This window comes from Lissotriton helveticus, chromosome 4_2 (genome assembly GCF_964261635.1).
Source record: "Lissotriton helveticus chromosome 4_2, aLisHel1.1, whole genome shotgun sequence".
In the NCBI taxonomy this organism is placed as follows: Eukaryota; Metazoa; Chordata; class Amphibia; order Caudata; family Salamandridae; genus Lissotriton; species Lissotriton helveticus.
This window is the reverse complement of record NC_136064.1, coordinates 93,448,775-93,467,180: the sequence shown is the minus strand read 5'-3', so window position 1 is coordinate 93,467,180 and position 18,406 is coordinate 93,448,775. Positions and strand designations below refer to the sequence as shown.

The 18,406-nt window shown below is 52.3% G+C and overlaps 1 protein-coding gene across 2 annotated transcripts in view; it reads right to left on the bottom strand.

The window, feature by feature from the left end:
• The window catches only part of DLG3 (discs large MAGUK scaffold protein 3), a 1,928,515-nt gene that overhangs the window by 1,561,173 nt on the left and 348,936 nt on the right, over positions 1-18,406 (bottom strand). For both annotated transcript variants that reach the window (XM_078640191.1, XM_078640192.1), the window contains exon 4: positions 14,287-14,445. In XM_078640191.1, coding sequence (XP_078496317.1) covers positions 14,287-14,445 — 159 coding nt within the window. The remainder of the gene's footprint in view (positions 1-14,286; positions 14,446-18,406) is intronic.

Below are 18,406 nucleotides of genomic sequence, written 5' to 3'. Positions count from 1 at the left end.
GCAGCGCCAGCAGGCCTCGAGGTGGTTTCGGCGAAGATGGGCCGCGGCAGCGCCAGCAGGCTCCAAAGATGGTTCACCTAAGATGGACCGCGGCAGCGCCAGCAGGCTCCAAAGATGGTTCAGCTACGATGGACCGCGGCAGCGCCAGCAGGCTCCAAAGATGGTTCAGCTAAGATGGACCGCGGCAGCGCCAGCAGGCTCCAAAGATGGTTCAGCTAAGATGGACCGCGGCAGCACCAGCAGGCTCCAAAGTTGGTTCAGGCTTCAGGGTAATGAGTTCTTCTCGGGTCAGCCGTGACAGCGTCAGCAGGGCTCTTGACTCCAGGATACAACTAGCGTCCTACTCCAGGGCTGGCCCAGATATAGGACTGGAGTCCTTTGATGTCCGGACCCTCGCGCCTGGGAGTCAGAGGGCCCGGGGTGGTGGTGTCCAGACACCCAGCAGGGGGGTGGAGCCAGCGCCCAGGGAGGCCGGAGGGCGATCGATACCAGGCGTCCGGGGACGGCTGGAGGGCCATCGAAAATCCCCTCCTCTCAGATCCGTTGAGTGGCCACTACCATCCAGGGGGATCTTGGTGCCTCGATGTCGGGGCTTCGCTGGGGCCTTGGCCGGGGCCGAGGCCACTTGCTCGGGACGTGGTGGGCCCAAGATGGAGTCGGGCGAGGCCACGTGCTCGGGACGTGATGGGCCCACGCTGGAGTCGGGCCTGTAGGGGTGATCCGGAGAGGTAGCCGGACCGGCAGTGGTGGGGCGTGCAGGGTACGCCATGTTCCAGGGGGGAGAGCCGTGGTTTGCCAGGGTGGTTGCTCTCATTGGTCGTTCGTGTAGGGTCGTGCCCAGGGGGTGACCGTGGCTCGATGGAGAGCTGATGTCGTCCTGGGCCCGCCATGCGGGAGGGGTAGGACCACACCATAAGGCCGGGTCCAACACGCGTCCCCCCCAGCTGAAGGCAGGGGAGAGTCACCCATCTTCTTGGGGGTTCTCCTCGCCGAGGCGGAAGAACCGGGACAGGCCATCCGCATTGGCGTGGTCGTTGCCAGGGCGATGCTCCACAGTGAAGTCCATGCCTTGGAGGGAGATGGACCATCGCAGTAGCTTCGGGTTCTCGCCCCGCATCTGCATCAGCCACCGCAGGAGCCGGTGGTCGGTCTGTACCCGGAAGTGGGTGCCGAAGAGGTAGGGCCAGAGTTTCTTTAGGGCCCACACAACGGCGTAGGCTTCCCTCTCGATGGTGCTCCATCGTTGTTCTCTAGCCAGCAGGCGCCGACTGATGAAGGCCACGGGAAGGTCGACTCCCTCAGGGTTTACTTGGGAGAGGCCCGCCCCAATGCCGTGCTCCGAGGCGTCGGTTTGGACCACAAACTCTCGGCTGTAGTCGGGGGCCTGGAGCACAGGGGCGGTGCACATGTCAGTCTTTAGAGTCTCGAAGGCTGTTTGGCACTCGGGGGTCCAGCGCACCTTCTGTGGTAGTCTTTTGGAGGTCAGTTCTGTGAGGGGCCCCACAATGCTCCCATAGTCTTTTATGAAGCGCCGATAATATCCAGTGAGCCCCAGGAAGGCTCGGACTGCTGTCTGGGTGACCGGGGGCTCCCAGGCCCGGATGGCGTCAATCTTTGGCTGGAGGGGAGCCACCTGGCCGCTCCCTACTTGGTGCCCCAGATAGGTCACGGACCCTTAGCCTATCTGGCACTTGCTGGCTTTTATTGTCAGTCCGGCCCGTCGGAGGGCCGTCAGGACCTCCCAGAGGTGTGTCAGGTGCTCGTCCCAGTGGAGGCTGTATACCGCAATATCGTCCAGGTATGCGGCACTGAACTCTTCTAGCCCCGCCAGCACTCTATTCACTAGTCTCTGGAAGGTGGCCGGAGCGTTTTTCATGCCAAAGGGCATCACTTTGAAGTGGAAGTGGCCGTCGGGGGTCGAGAAGGCAGATCGCTCTTGTGCACCAGGGGTGAGGCCGATCTGCCAATAACCGGCCATGAGGTCGAAGGTGCTGAGATACTTGGCGGCCCCCAGGTGATCGATCAGTTCATCTGCCCGGGGGATGGGATGGGCGTCTGTCCTGGTGACGGCATTCAGCCCCCGGTAGTCGACACAGAACCGGAGCTCCGGGGGTGCGCCGGGGGCGGCGGCTTTAGGGACCAGGACAACGGGACTGGCCCAGGGACTGTGTGAGGGTTCGACTACCCCCAGAGCTAGCATCTCGGCAACTTCGGACTGAATGCAGGCCCGAACTCGGTCGGGAACTCGAAAAGCCCGGTGTCGTACAGGCGGGCTGTCCCCGGTGTCGACATCGTGGACACACCACCGGGTGACCCCGGGAGTGAGGGAAAATAGGTCTGCAAATTCCCCCAACAGCTTTCGGCAGTCTTGGTGCTCTCCGGGGGTCAGGGTAGAGGAGAGCGTGACCCCTTCGACGGAGCCGTCCTTCTCGGTGGTGCTCAGGAGATCGGGTAGGGGCTCGGAGTTGTCTTCCGCTCCGTCATCTGTAGCTAGCAGCAGGCTCAGTTCAGTGCGGGCAAAGTGGGGCTTGAGCAGGTTGGCGTGTAGAACCCGGAGGGGGTTCCGGGGGGACTCCATGTCCACCAAGTAAGTGACGGGGCTCTTGCGCTCCACCACTTTGAAGGGCCCCGTCCATTTGTCCTGGAGGGCACAAGGTTCGACCGGGGACATGACCCAGACCTGCTGGCCCGGCTCGAACTCGATGGACGAGGCATTCTGGTCATACCAGCGTTTCATCTCCTCCTGACTGGCCTCCAGGTTGGCCTCGGCAAGTTCCCGGAACTTCCGAGTCTAGTTGCGGAGGGTCAGGAGGTACCGGTAGACATCCGGTGGAGCATCTCGGACAGCCGTCTCCCAGCCTTCTTTGACCAGGCTGAGGGGACCTCGGACAGGATGCCCATACAACAGTTCGAAGGGGCTGAACCCCAGGGACTTCTGGGGCACCTCTCGATATGCAAACAGGAGGCAGGGCAGCAGGACATCCCATTTGCGTCGTCTTCTAAGCCCTTGATCATCCCCTTCAGTGTTCGGTTAAACCGTTCTACAAGTCCATTTCCTTGGGGGTGATACGGGGTGGTGAACTTATATGTGACCCCGCACTGTTGCCACAGGGACCGCATATATTTAGATATAAAGTTTGTGCCCCGATCACTCACGCTATATGTAGGCGCTGAGTGCGAGCGTCCTGCCAAAACCATTACTCCTGAGGCGGAAGCCGGGAGTGTTACTGCATCACCTGTTTTTAAAATATTCACTTGAGAGTCACATTTTGTGTATGTTTTAAACTCACCCCCATTCTCTGCTGCTCTGTTGGGACAGAGACCTCAGCCTAACAACTCGCGCTGCGGATTCTATCGCTGCCGCGACCCCCTCGCAAGTCATACAGCTGACGCCATTATCGGCGTGCACAGAGGCCACGCCCCCTCGAGGCCACGCCCCCTCCCCACGCTATATGTAGGCGCTGAGTGCGAGCGTCCTGCCAAAACCATTACTCCTGAGGCGGAAGCCGGGAGTGTTACTGCATCACCTGTTTTTAAAATATTCACTTGAAAGTCACATTTTGTGTATGTTTTAAACTCACCCCCATTCTCTGCTGCTCTGTTGGGACAGAGACCTCAGCCTAACAACACGCGCTGCGGATTCTATCGCTGCCGCGACCCCCTCGCAAGTCATACAGCTGACGCCATTATCGGCGTGCACAGAGGCCACGCCCCCTCGAGGCCACACCCCCTCCTGCTATTTGTTCCCTCCTATAAATCATGTGCATTTGGAGGAAGCGCAGCGGACGAGCGCAGCGGGCGCGCAGTTTGCGCGCCGAAGGCGCGCCTAAGGCAAGCCCGTCTGCGCCCGTCATCGCCAAGACATCGCCTCACGCCGGTACCCCTGCTCAAATCACACGGACGGCATACTACTATGATAAAAACTGTCTCCTTGCACTAAACCCGGGCCAACGCTGCGATAAGCTAGTAGGATGCATTGGACAGACCGACCTACACTGTAAGTCATGTAACTTTGTTACACCTAGGCCGTGCTTACCTGGACACAAAGACAGCACGATAAAACACACCCCGCTCACGATTCTTCAGCTTAATGTCAGGTCCCTGGTAAAGCACCACTCTGAGGTCAACACTTTATTAACCGATGAGAATCCAGACATACTATTTCTGTGCGAAACCTGGCTCAAGGATGAGCTAACCAGTATTCCAAATCTCACGCTGCCGGATGGTTTCTCTATGATTTCCATCAATAGAGACTCTAGGGGAGGTGGCATAGCTGTTATCTATAGAACGCTATACTCCTGCTCCTTTCTGAAGGAAGACATCACGGGATGTGAGTGTGCCCGCTTCAAAATCACCACTAGCCGTCACTTCTCCCTTTCAGGCCTTTTCATCTACCGACCCCCGGGGCCTACCTCTAAATTCACAGAGGAACTCCTAGAGGCAGCCCACGCCCTGGCTGTGACCTCCACCAACGTTACTATTCTGGGAGACCTTAATCTCCACTTTGACTCCACGTCGGATCCCATCATCATAAATCTCCTGGCGGACTTAACAGCCCTTCAGCTGATCCCTCTCATCCAGTCCACTACGCATTCTGCTGGTCACTTACTGGACCCTGTCTTTACAAATATCCCGGAGGCCAGAGCCGATCCACCCAAGCCCATGGGCTGGACCGACCACTTTCTCATTAAATTTGTGATATCGGCCGGCATCCAGCCCAATAATGATCCGCCTCCCTCCTGTCTTAAGCGGCCCTGGCACAAACTCCAACATAAGGACCTTTTGGCTATTCTAGGAGTACTCAACTTCGTAACCACTAAAGACATTAACACGTCCTATGCCTCGTTTCAGAACTGGATCATTAAAGGACTTGACACCCTCATACCAGCCAAATGGACTAGAGGACGCAGCACCCCCTGTAACCCCTGGTATAATGAAAATTTGAAACTCTTAAGAAAGGAATGCAAATTAGCAGAATGTAACTGGAGAAAGGATTATAAGGACAAGGATAAAGCTATCTACCTGTCCAAGCTGAAATCATACCATAAAGCTATACGCGCGGCCCGCGCATCCTTCTACGCCAAAGAAATTGACTCCAGCCCCAACCCTACGAAAACCATTTTTAAACTGGTTCAAAAGCTGCAAAACTGTGGCAATCCCACCTCGTGTATCTCTTCCACACAGCAGTGTGAGAACCTCGCCACCTTCTTTATTGAAAAGGTAAGGAAAATCTATAACACCTTCTCACAGAACCCATCCGACTACATTAGGTCCTCTAACTCTCCCGTTAAAGGCACCAGACTCTCATGCCTACCTGAAATCTCCCATGGGGACCTAGTTAAACTCTGCAGTAAGGTTAAATCCGGCGCACCCTCAGATCCCATGAGACCGGCTCAATTTTTAGAGGCACTGGACTTCTTTCTTCCATCCCTGGCCACACTTCTCAACCTCTCCTTTTCTTCGGCAATTGTTCCCACTTGCTGGAAACAAGCATTGGTCACCCCCATTATCAAAAAGCCGACCCTGGACCCCACAAAGCCGGAGAACTATAGGCCCATCTCACTGCTCCCCTGGGTGTCCAAACTAGCAGAAGCCCATGCTAACACCATACTATCAGACCATATGGCCCAAAATAACATCCTGGACCCTTCCCAAAATGGGTTCAGGCCAGGGCATAGTACGGAGTCCGCCCTTCTATCCACCACCGAACATCTTCGGAGAGTATTAGATGCCGGTCAAAGTGCTGCGCTGATATTGCTCGATCTCAGCGCAGCCTTTGACACGGTTTCCCACAACATCCTGCTGAAACGCATGGAAGATATAGGGATCAGTGACCTGGCCCTCGAATGGTTCCGCTCGTTTCTGACGGGCAGGTCCTTCCGGGTCTCAGCACCCCCGTTCACCTCCCGGTCTCACTCTATCAGCCAAGGAGTCTGCAGGGTTCGGCTCTCAGTCCATCCCTTTTTAACCTGTATGTGCAGCCCCTCGCGGCAGTGGCCAGAGAATGGGACCTCATGCTGGTGTCGTACGCTGACGACACACAGTTGGTGATTACCCTCACTGAGGCCCCCTCAACCTCTGCCACACGATTCAGGGATGGACTGGCCGCAATCGCCAGGTGGATGACGGGTAACTGTTTACAATTGAACGCAGGGAAAACCGAGGTGCTGCTCCTTGGTAAAGACCCCTGCTGTTGGAGCGACCATTGGTGGCCTTCCTTGCTGGGCCCCATCCCTCCCCCTAAAACCTTGGTAAAAAACCTGGGAGTCTGGTTGGACTCCTCGTTGAGCTACCAAACCCACACTAAAAGAGTGGCAGCTACGTGTGTGGGTCTGCTGAGAAGCCTCAACCCTATTCTTGGCTTCTTCGATCCCAAAACACGTCAGCTCATAGTCCAATCTATCATTCTCTCTCGGTTGGACTATGCTAGTGTCCTACTGTTAGGCGCTAACAAAGCAGAGACATCAAGGCTTCAGCGAATCCAGACTTCTGCGGCCAGAGCTATAGTCGGCCTTCCAAGAAGATGCTCTGCTAGAGCCACCATACATAGACTCCACTGGCGCCCAGTGGATGCCAGAATCCAATTTAAGGCCCTCACTACTGCCTTCAAAATCCTTAAAACCGATGGCCCTGGACTCCTCCGTCCGCTTCTACTACCCTACACCCCCCAGCGCAATATGCGCTCCCTAGGTCAACATCTGGTAGTGGTCCCCCGCACAAAACTTTTCCGTGTCGGGGGTCGCTCCTTCAGAGTCTTGGGAGCAAAACTCTGGAACTCCCTTCCCCTGAACATCCGTCGCCTGGACAATCTGTCCGCGTTCCGCAAGGCAATTAAAACCCATCTGTTCCCCCTGCCTTAGCCTCCCTCCCCCCCCCCAGTAGGTTATGATATGGTTTCTCAGCGCCGGGACGCCCCGTTGCTGGGGCAGCTGTCGCGCTTCAACAAACTCGTTACATAACATAACATAACTCACGACCTCTCGGGGGAAGCCGACTCTGGAGAAGATCCCCATTAGCGCTCGGCCCACCACAGGGGCCGTGATGGTTCGGAGGGGGATGGCTTCTGGATAGCGGGTGGCATGGTCCACCAGAACGAGGATGAAGCGATGTCCCTGAGAGGTGCGGGGGTCCAAGGGCCCCACTATGTCGATCCCCACTCGCTCGAAGGGTGTTGTTACCACGGGAAAAGGTTGGAGCGGGGCCTTGACTTTCCCCCCCCCGCTCTTCCCGCTGGCTTGACAGGTCGGACAGGTTCTGCAGTGATTGTTCACATCGTTGCGCATTTTCGGCCAGTAAAAATGGGTCACCAGGCGGCTGTAGGTTTTGTCCTGCCCCAGGTGCCCGGCGAGGGGCACATCGTGTGTCAGGTTTAAGAGGAAGTCTCTGAATCGGAGGGGGACCACCAGCACTCGGCTGGCCCCCAGTTCGGCAATTTTCTGCTCACTGTATAGGAGATCGTGGTCCCAATAGACCCAGTGGGACCCCGCTGGGTCTCCGGCGGCTTGCGTGGCGGCTTGTTGTCGGATTCCCTTGAGGGAGGGACACGTTTTCTGTTCCTGCCGGAACTGCTCGTGGGTGGGGCCACCTTCTTGGCGCCATTGGGCTAGTTCGGGAAGGTGGCCGAGCTCGGTGAGGTCTTCGTGGTTGGACCCCTGGGGCCCGGGTTCAGGGTCGGCGTCCTCGGGGACGGCGGACGGCGGAGGTGCGGGCCACTCCGGTTCTTCAGGTGGGGTGTCTTCGTTCGGGGCGGAGGTCCTGGCGGTTATGGATCGAGTGGTCGCACAGGCCCACTCGGGAAGGCCTAGCATCCCCAGATGCTCTCTCCGCTCGACGTGGGCCCAGGGGGAACTTTCCAGGTCGTTCCCGAGGGGGCAGTCCACGGGGGCATCGTCCCGGACGGTCACCTTCAGCATGCCCGACACTCCTCCCCATTCAAAGGGAATACGGGCCATCTGGCACAAGCTCTCGGAGTTGTCCGCCGACCGTACTGGGCACAGGACGTTGGGCAAAATTTGTTCAGGGGTCACCAAATGGCAGCGGACCGCCGTTACGCTGGCTCCAGTGTCACGGAGGGCTTCGGCCCGGTGTCCATTAATGGTGACCCATTGGCGGTACTTTTGGGTGTTGCCTGGGATCGGGGCTTGGGGGATCATGTCTTTTTCACCCAGGCACACCAAGGACATAGTGGCGGGCTCCCACTCGGCCTGCTCGGAGTCGTCGCCCTCTTCCTCGCCTCTTTCTTCAGCCAGGGCTGCGGCCGCGATCTGGCAGTTTGGAGGACCGGTGGTGCCGGGTCGCTGGTTCATCGGGCAGAGAGGATCATTAGCATAGTGACCCGGCCGCTGGCATCTGTGGCAAGTAACGTTCAGGCGGAGCCCCGGTCGGGCTGGAGGGGCCCCCCTTCGGGCCAGGGCTGGCGAAGTGGCAGTAGGGGAGGACCCCGTGGGGGCGTCTCGGCCTCTGCTCTGGCCTCCTCCGCCGCCTCGTGGTCGGTGGTTCCCCGGGGATCCCCGGCCGTAGTCTCCCATCGGACTCCGGGGGACTCGGGTGCTCACCCATCTATCAGCCTCGACAGCGAGTTTTCGTGGCTCTGTCAGTTTGCTGTCGAGGAGATGCTGCCGGAGTTCGATGAAGCAGTTGTTGGAAAGATGTTCTCATATAATGAGGTCGACCAACTGCTGGTAGGTGGTGACCTGACTGCCTTTGATCCACCCCTCGAAGGCTCTGCTATAAAAGTTCACGTATTCCACCCATGTGGTTTTTTACAGTCTCGGAATCGCTGCCGGTACATTTCGGGGGTGAGTCCGTAGCGAGTGAGGAGGGCGGTTTTCAAGTGTTCGTACGAGGTCATCTCGGCATCGGGGAGCTCTAGCAGGGCGTCCCTCCCTTCGTTGACGAACTTCCCCCACAGGCCGGCACCCCAGTCCTTCAGGGGTACTCGATGGGCGGTCATGGCTACTTCATAGGCTTTGAACCACTGTTGGATGTCGTCGTTCTTATAGTACTCTTTGACGACATCCTTGGGTATGTGCACCTTCGTGTCCACAGGAGGGGGAGAGGTCTTGCCCCCGGAGGCGCTGGCCTCATTCGTCTTGGCCTTGATCTCTAGTTCCTTTAAGCCACGCTCATGCTCGAACGTGAGTTTCTTTTCTTCGAGGTCTCTTTGTCTTCCTTTCTCCTCCAGGTCTCCTTCTAGCCGTAGTTGCTCGAGGGCTATATTTCTTTCCGCCAGCTGTAGTTCTCCGTCTAGCCGGAGTCGGGCTAGCTCTAGTTCGTGGAGCCGGTTCCTCTCTCGTTCTCGGGCGTCTTTGTGGGGGAGGCCCGTGTCTAGGTTTGTGGGTCTTTCCCCCGCCGGGGACGCGTCGGTCTCCGGGCGTCCGTTCTGGCCCGGGTTATCTTCATTCTGGGGTGGCGTGTCTTCGGCTTCCACCCATGTTTGCAGGGCCGATTTAAAGTCTTCCTTGGTGCTTAGGCCAGTGGTAGCGATGCCCAGGTCTTTGCAGAATTGTTTCAATTCCTTATGAATGTATTCTTCCATTTTCTCTTTCCGGAATTCTGCAGCCGGTCTGGTTTCTTGAGTAGTCATGATCGTGGTGTGTTTTTATCGGTAGCGGGTGAATCACTCTCTGTACGATTTGCGTTGGCTCGGATCGCACCGCCTGCCACCAATGTTAGAAGGGCGATCCCGGGGGAGGCAGAAGATGTCTGACAGACCACCCCTAGGTCCACCCCTCCGTCTAGAAGTAGCCGAGCGTTATCGAGAGGCCTCCTGGGTGAGGGTCCTCTCCTAGGATCGTACAGCAGAGTAACCACACCACTACAAATGGACACCGCACAAGAGGATAAGTTCTTAGGCTTTATCAAGAATAAAGGTTGCTGGTCTTCAGCGATATGTACAGGCAGATCGAGGGATCTGAAAAGTCTCTTACATAAGGAACAGGGTAGCGGGACAGTCTCAGTACTGGTGAAGGACGGGATACCCTGCGCACAGCTCTCAATCCTCGAGCCGGGGGGTTCCGAGAGGTCGAGTCGCGACAGCGCCAGCAGAACTCGCCAGATGGTTTTTAATGGAGAGTGGGCTGCGGCAGCGCCAGCAGGCCTCGAGGTGGTTTCGGCGAAGATGGGCCGCGGCAGCGCCAGCAGGCTCCAAAGATGGTTCAGCTAAGATGGACCGCGGCAGCGCCAGCAGGCTCCAAAGATGGTTCAGCTACGATGGACCGCGGCAGCGCCAGCAGGCTCCAAAGATGGTTCAGCTAAGATGGACCGCGGCAGCGCCAGCAGGCTCCAAAGATGGTTCAGCTAAGATGGACCGCAGCAGCGCCAGCAGGCTCCAAAGATGGTTCAGGCTTCAGGGTAATGAGTTCTTCTCGGGTCAGCCGTGACAGCGTCAGCAGGACTCTTGACTCCAGGATACAACTAGCGTCCTACTCCAGGGCTGGCCCAGATATAGGACTGGAGTCCTTTGATGTCCGGACCCTCGCGCCTGGGAGTCAGAGGGCCCGGGATGGTGGTGTCCAGACACCCAGCAGGGGGGTGGTGTCCAGACACCCAGCAGGGGGGTGGAGCCAGCGCCCAGGGAGGCCGGAGGGCGATCGATACCAGGCGTCCGGGGACGGCTGGAGGGCCATCGAAACTCCCCTCCTCTCAGATCCGTTGAGTGGCCACTCTACCACCCGGGGGATCTTGGTGCCTCGATGTCGGGGCTTCGCTGGGGCCTTGGCCGGGGCCGAGGCCACGTGCTCGGGACGTGGTGGGCCCAAGATGGAGTCGGGCGAGGCCACGTGCTCGGGACGTGATGGGCCCACGCTGGATTCGGGCCTGTAGGGGTGATCCGGAGGGGTAGCCGGACCGGCAGTGGTGGGGCGTGCAGGGTACGCCATGTTCCAGGGGGGAGAGCCGTGGTTTGCCAGGGTGGTTGCTCTCATCGGTAGTTCGTGTAGGGTCGTGCCCAGGGGGTGACCGTGGCTCGATGGAGGGCTGATGTCGTCCTGGGCCCGCCATACGGGAGGGGTAGGACCACGCCATGAGGCCGGGTCCAACAATTGGGCTATAGTTGGGCTACATCTGGCTGATATTTGGGCTACATTTGTTTTTTTTGTCTCTGGTGGCCATCTTTGGGCTACATTGGGCTACATTTGGGCTCTAACATATATATAGCCCAATGTAGCCCAATATATATTTTTTCAAAGTTAATTTTCGTAAAAACCACTGGAGCATATATCTTGAGACATAGCAAAGGCACATCGGGGTACCAGTCCCTACAATTTTGACAAGTTTGGTGGAAATCCATTCAGCCGTTCGGGCTAAAAGTGAGGCCAACCGCCCTATGGAAATTAACATGGGGAAAACACGTTTTGGGACCCCCCTTTTATCTCAGCCCCGCTTGACGGATCCCCCCGAAACTTTCAGGGAAGGAGCGGAGCGCAGCGAGGCAAAGTTAAGGAAAATTACAGGCAGATCCCTCATTCGGCGCCAAAGTTATTCCCAATAGAATGTTGCGGATTTCCTATGGAAAACGATCCTAACTATAACTACCTACTGGCGACCGCCAGTAGGTAATATATATATAAAAACATGCAATAGCAGCCAAATCACATCAGAGCTGGAATATGCTGTGAAGAATTTCCACCATACATGAATAATATGCATTAGAAACATGAGAAACAACACAAAAGATTGTTTTAGAACTGTTTTAATGCTTAGGCAGCAGTAGAAATTCTTATAACACCCTGAAAGAATAGAAAGCTCCCAGGCTGCATTGCAAACACACAGTCTAAAAAGACTGAAAAGCTAACCTGTAGCTGAATACCAAAAAACTGACACCGTGCCTTTAAGGCACTTATGACCCCCTGTATCCCATCATGCCTCAGGGGTGACAGTTAGATCAGTTGTTCTTTTCGGAGACTGAAACAAACCCAGTAACAAAATAGGTTAACAATATCTCCTTATTAAAGAATATCCTTTGCCCGGGGAGGCGGGAGGGTTGCTTATGACTTTGATGAGGATACCCCTGGAAGAGAACTAGGATTACAGGTAAGTAACTAATCCTTCTCTTCCAGGGGATCCTCATCAATAGTCATAAGCATTAGAATAGAATAGCGAGACTCTCCTGATCCCTGCGGGCAAAGGAATGACAAGACAGTAATCTCATCAACAAGCCTGAGCAGCGTATAGGCTACCCAAACAGATTTCTCAAGGAGGCTTGCCCTACTTGAGTATCAGCCCTGGAATCAGATTTGTGACAGTAATGCCTCGTAAATGTATGAACTGATTTCCAGGTTGCAGCTTTGCATATTTCTGACATTGGAATGTCATGTAAGAAAGCTACTGTAGCGGCTTTCCCTATTTATTTATTTCAAAGGTTTTATATAGCGCTACTGGACCCAAAAGTATCAGAGCACTTTACAAGGCATGAGAACACAAAAACAATTAAGTAGATTAAAGAGATTTAAGCGAGAACGAGTTACAAAATGTTACTGATTGCCGGCGTGTCTAAAAGGGGCAGGAAGAATAGAGATAGAGGTTGGGATGGTAATGGAAAATGAAAGTTAGTAGGGAGAGGGGAGAGAGGGGAGGGGGAGTAAGAGTACGAGGGTAAAGAGAGGGGGAGTTAAGAGGGGTGCATAGAGAGGAGAGGGGAGTGAGCAGGTAGGGAGGCAATTTACATAAGATTCAAGAAGCAGGGCAATCCTCTGAAGAACAAGAACACAGGTCTCAAGCAGCAGGGCAATCCTCTGAAGAACAAGAACACAGGTCTCAAGCAGCAGGGCAGCCCTCTAGTAGCAGCAGGGCAGTCCAGAGAGACAATGCAGGCCTCAAGCAACAGGGCAGTCCTATGAGAAACAAGGCAAGCCTCAGACAGCAGGGCAGTTCTCTGGAGTACACAGTAGTCCTTATTTAGTCTTCCACAGGTCCAGGAGAGTACTGCAGAGTTAGTCTGAGGGTCCACTATTTATGCTGGCGCCAGCTTTAAAGTGGAAGAAACGTATGGAGTTCCAGTAGTGGGAAATGAATTGAAGGGGTTCATTTCTGACAAGACATTAAAACTTAAAAGTACATGCCCAACTTTTTAAATAAAATGCACACTGCCCTATGGGCTGTTTAGGGCCTACCCTAGGGGTGACATATGCTTTAAGAAGGGAAGTTTGGGCTGGCAAAAGATGTATTTTGCCAGGTTGAATTGGCAGTTTAAAACTACAGGCTGCAGTAAAGGGCAACGTAAATGGGCGGCACAATAAGTCCCTCTAGTAGCATTTATTTTATAGGCCCTGGGTACCTGTAGTACCACTGTACTAGGGACTATTAAGCAGATTAAATGTGTCAGCTGGGTATAAATCACTTTTTAAGGAGTAAGCAGAAGCAATTTAGTACTGGTTAGAGTGCTGGTTAGCAGAGGTAAAGTGCACAGAGTCCTAAAAGCCACCAAACCGGATTCAGAAAGCAGGATGCGTGAGGGCAAAACATTTGGGGGTGACCCTGCGGAGACGGCCAAGTCCAACACATATCATTCCTTGGAAAGGCAGAAATGAACAATATGCTAATGTGGACAACCCCTGGCAAGGGTTCTAGCCTATAGGTAGATAGCCAATGGCCCTGCTGTTCTAGGAAACACAATGAAATGACTCAGTGAGATGTACACACTAGAAATCCCATAAATGCTCATGTAGATCTGCAACAACATCAGTTTTTTGCTGACCCCTAAGTGTGGCATCCTTCCAATGACCCAACCTTCCATCCTATGAAGACAACCCTCTGTCCCCCCTGAGTGTTGACCTAGAATTGTGTAAAGTGTCAGAATACGCAATATAAACCCCTAACAGACCATCCATACGACAACAGGCAATAATTTTGAGGCAGGTGCCGGGAGAGATGACGAGATATGTGAACAATATTGTGTTGGCTACAACAACCGCATTAGAAATGGGAATTTAGTGAGATGCGATTTTCCCCCTCCCTCCCTCCTTTTTTTTCTCCACCTCTTCCCATTCCCAATATTACCTTCTCCTCCTCCCCCCATGTTCTTTTCCCTTTTTTTAAAATTAGCTATATTGTATTTCATGATGTCCGAGTAAGCATGTTATCGTGACCATCAAGATGCGCACTTACATGACAAATGTGAAGACGAATAATTTGAGGGTTGTGCTATGTAAAAAAAATGTAAAACTAATGAAAGAGATTTAAAATACGAAATTGAAGACAACCCTCTGTGGGGACACTTGATGCTGTCTTATCGACCCCCTAAAAGAACATATTACATTCTAACTTGTAATTACGAGGGGGACTGACCGTGGGCATCATGATGAAGCGGGGAGGTACCAGGGTGCGTGTGGTCTCTGCCACTTCAGTCTTCCGCGCAGTCACGGTCACAAGCTCCACTTCAGAGACCACGTCCACCTCGGACCAGTGGAAGATGTCCTGCTCCGAGTCAACCAGGCTCAGGCTGCCCTGAAATCAGAAATCAGGCACAAAATAAGACGTGAAAAGAGGGAGAGGAAGGAAGGCCGGAAGACAGGAAAGAAGGAAGGGTGGAAGAAAACAAGAAAAAGTTAAAACAATATCCCTCATCAAGCGAGACGAGATAAAAACAACACTCCTGTTAGAACCCCTTTCAGCCAGAGTTATGGGTCCAACCACGGTGAGGGAGGCCATTTACCCCTGATGTCCAAGGGTCCGTCTACTATGGGCTCTGAGCAACTTGGCCAAGTACCGCTTCAGCACTTGGCTCTCAGTGGTAGTGACAGTTGAGCAAGCCAAGGCTTCTCGGGGAGAGTTAGATTTAAGGTGTACGCACACTCACAACAAAGAAATCAAGATCAAAGCAATATATAACCCATGGAACATCAAGACATAAAATTGCTGATGTAAACATTTGTCAGTATTCATAGTATCTCAGTTGTATTGCCTTCCCTTGTTGTTTTAGTTGTTTCTATATAGCTTGTGAGTGAGTATGCATGAGGATTTGTGATGGTGAGATAGTTTAGGAATGAATGTTGTTGTGACAATTTGCACTATTCAACCATATCTGGGGGTTATGTCGAGCTCTTTTGCCTGAACTTTTGTATTTAATGAATTTGTTTAGCTATATCTTTTATGTATTATAATAATGAACTCAAAAAAACCTTATAAATATTTTTGTCTTTTGAAAATTAAATGAAAACAAACAGTTGAAGAAAAGAAAAATAAATAAAATGAAAAATAACATGTCTGTTTGAAACTCTTTACATGGGCTGCATCCATTAAAATTGCAGATTGAGTCACTTTAAAATAACATAGGTTAGTTTAGAGGTTCTTTATTGGTGTTCGCACGCTCGCGACATACATTCAGAAACCTCAATAAATGAATGACCAGTACTCACTTTTTTTTAAAAGTAGTATTTATAAACACACACAAAGCGAAATACAATACACACTAACAAATAACACGCTGCTCATGAGGTTTGCATTCTGGCACTGTCCACCAAGGCACCAGCGTCCCGCTTTTCAAGCTATGGACTGGGCTTATTCCCCAATTATGTGAGGCAACATTCAGGCTTGGCCCCACTAGAGAATATGAGTCTCAGATGTCCCACTATGGCTATTCAGAATCTAAGCGGCCCAGGAGCATCCAGCGGTCCTGGTTGGCAGCTGACCGTGGCATCATGCCAACAATGAGCAGTAGCCTCATGCCCCTCCATGGCGCTCCTCCATTGACACAGTAAGAATCTCTGGTCTCCAATGCCAGACCTGGGGTTGGACTTGAGGTCCATGACAAAGTAGCGGCTCTGAGTTCCCAGTTGCACCCTGTTGGCGGGCAGCGGAGCTCTGCTTTCTCTGCAGCCCCCACCTGGCATACGTGGGTTGCATTCTCTTCAGGTCACAACACAGCACAGGGCAACAACCCTCTCTTCACCACAGCACTACACTAGGGCAACAGATCTCAAGCTTCATCGAGGCCCCCAATTGACATATGGGGGTCACACTCTATTGTAATTGTATTGTAAATGCATTTATATAGCGCTTAATACTCCTGTCAAATCGCTTTTTCGGCGAGTAATATGTTACTCTAGAACCCATTAAGGATTAGTGTTGAATTAGTATAGTGAAATATGAAAGTAATTTGAGTGGTGGATATTAGTTATTTGGATTGAGAAGGATAGCAGAGGGATAGAAGAGCGAAAAAAGGTTAGCATTTATATAGCGCTTGTTACTCTTCTTGGCGAGTAGCACGCTATTCCGGAAACCCATAAAGATTAGTGGTGAATTAGTATAGTGAAATATGAAAGTAATTTGAGTGGTGGATATTAGTCAATTATTTGGATTGAGAAGGATAGCGGAGGGATAGAAGAGGGAAATAAGGTCTGCATTTATATAGTGCTTGTTACCCTATTTAGGTGTTGATGCACATCTCTCTTTGAGTTACAAAACTACACAAGGCCATAATGCTGCACCAGGGCGATGGCCTTTAAGCCCTTAAGCTTCACTGTGGCCCCCCACCTGCCATTTCGGGGGGTGGGGGGGGGGTAGGAATAAACGTACACAGATGGACGGGCCAGCCCAATCGGTGTGGGAGTCCAATCTTCTCTGCAGTCCCCACTGCACATTTAGGGGGTCGTCAAAGTACACACATGGGCAACTCCACTGGTGCACTCATTTTGACAGATCAGAATCTCACAGTCTGCTTCCCGGGATCCACTCAGCAGGATCTCCACTGGACTTTGCTCCCTCCAGGAGATCTCCTTCTGACAGGGCCCACTGGTCTTCAGTCAGGTAGAAGTTGGTGCTCCAGGCTCCAGGGCAAGTGTTCTTGATTCTCATGGGTGATGTCCCTCACCCAGCATGGGAGGTTGTGAGACTCTTAGTGCCCAGTCTTGATCGCAACAGGCAGAAGTTTTGCTGAACCTTCTCCACACTGATGTACAGCTTCAGTTTCACAATTAGGGAGTCTCAAGCTCGTCTTTTTTATAATTCTTTTCGAGACATAACTGTGATTTAGCATTTCTTTCTTTGAAGTCTATGTTCTGGGGGTGCCCACTTTGAAGTGCCCATTCCTCTGTCTTTCCTTTCCTCAGAGAGAGGTCTATCACAGCAGCATTGTCTCCTGTAGGATGGCAAAGTCCTCACCATGGCAAGAGATGTGGACCCCTAGCGGGCAATATATGAGAGAAGAGGGTGCCCACAAAAATGGACCAAAATCTGGGGGGTATGGAACAAAAGTCAGGGGAGGCTTTGTACACCTTTTAATCATATTATTCAACATGCAGGGGACCTCTCAGAGGAATAGGTAGGAACAAGATGTGGTTCATTATTTGTTCGAATGTACCTGCGCGGGTCTCATGTAGCATATTGCTGGATGTTGTATTGATGCACTTTGCTTGGATGATGAAACTGATATATGCACTGTACTTTGTTTTTGTCCTATCTTGTTTGTTTCATGAAAAGTATATTTAAAAAAAAAAGAGATGTGCAGCCCCGCCCTTAGTACTCAACTGTACTGTTGTCTGGATCCCGAATGCAGGTTTTTTGTAAACACAGATCATGCGTGTGCGCCATGACATAGGCCAATCTCATGGACTGCGGTCTTGTTGGACTGGGATGGGCGCCTAAAGATCTACCCTCATAGTATTGTATTGTATTGAAATTGCATTTATATAGCGCTTAGTACCCCTGACGAGGCGTCGAAGCGCTTTTTCGGCGGGTAGCACGCTACTCCGGGACCCACAGAGGATTAGTGTTGAATTAGTATAGTGAAACATGCAAGTACATTTTAAGTGGTGGATAGGTTAATCAGTTATTTGGATTTGGAATGATAGCAGAAGGATAGAGGAGGAAAAAGGTTTGTATTTATTTATCGCTCGCTTGTTGACGCATGCTATTCAGGGAGCCTATAGAGGATTAGTGGTGAATTAATATGGTGAAATATGAGATAATTTCAGTGGTGGATATTAGTCTGTTACTTGGAGTGAGAAGGATAGCGGATGGATAAAAGGGGAAGAAAGATTTGCATTCATATAGCACTTGTTACCCCTGATGGGCGTTGAAGCGCTTTTCTGGCGAGTAGCACGCCACTCCGGAACCCATAAAGGATTACTGTTGAAAATTAGTATAGTATAAATATGAAGTAATTTGAGTAGTAGATATGTTATTCAGTTATTTGGGCAGTATATTAGTATAGTTGAATATGGAATATGGAATTTGAGAAGTGAAACATGTTAGTCTGTTAATTTTTATTGAAAAGGGATAGTGGAGGGATTAAAGAGTGAAGGTTTTTATTTTTTGTTTTTTTTGTCTTAGTAGTAGGAAGAGGCTTTTGGATGAGTAAAAAGGAGTTTTGGAGGGAAGGAGTCAGAGGGCAGCATTTCTGGCCTTAGTCCCGACCAGTCTTGAACAGGCCCAAACAGGCAACTACCCTTGTCCTCTCCGCCCTTAG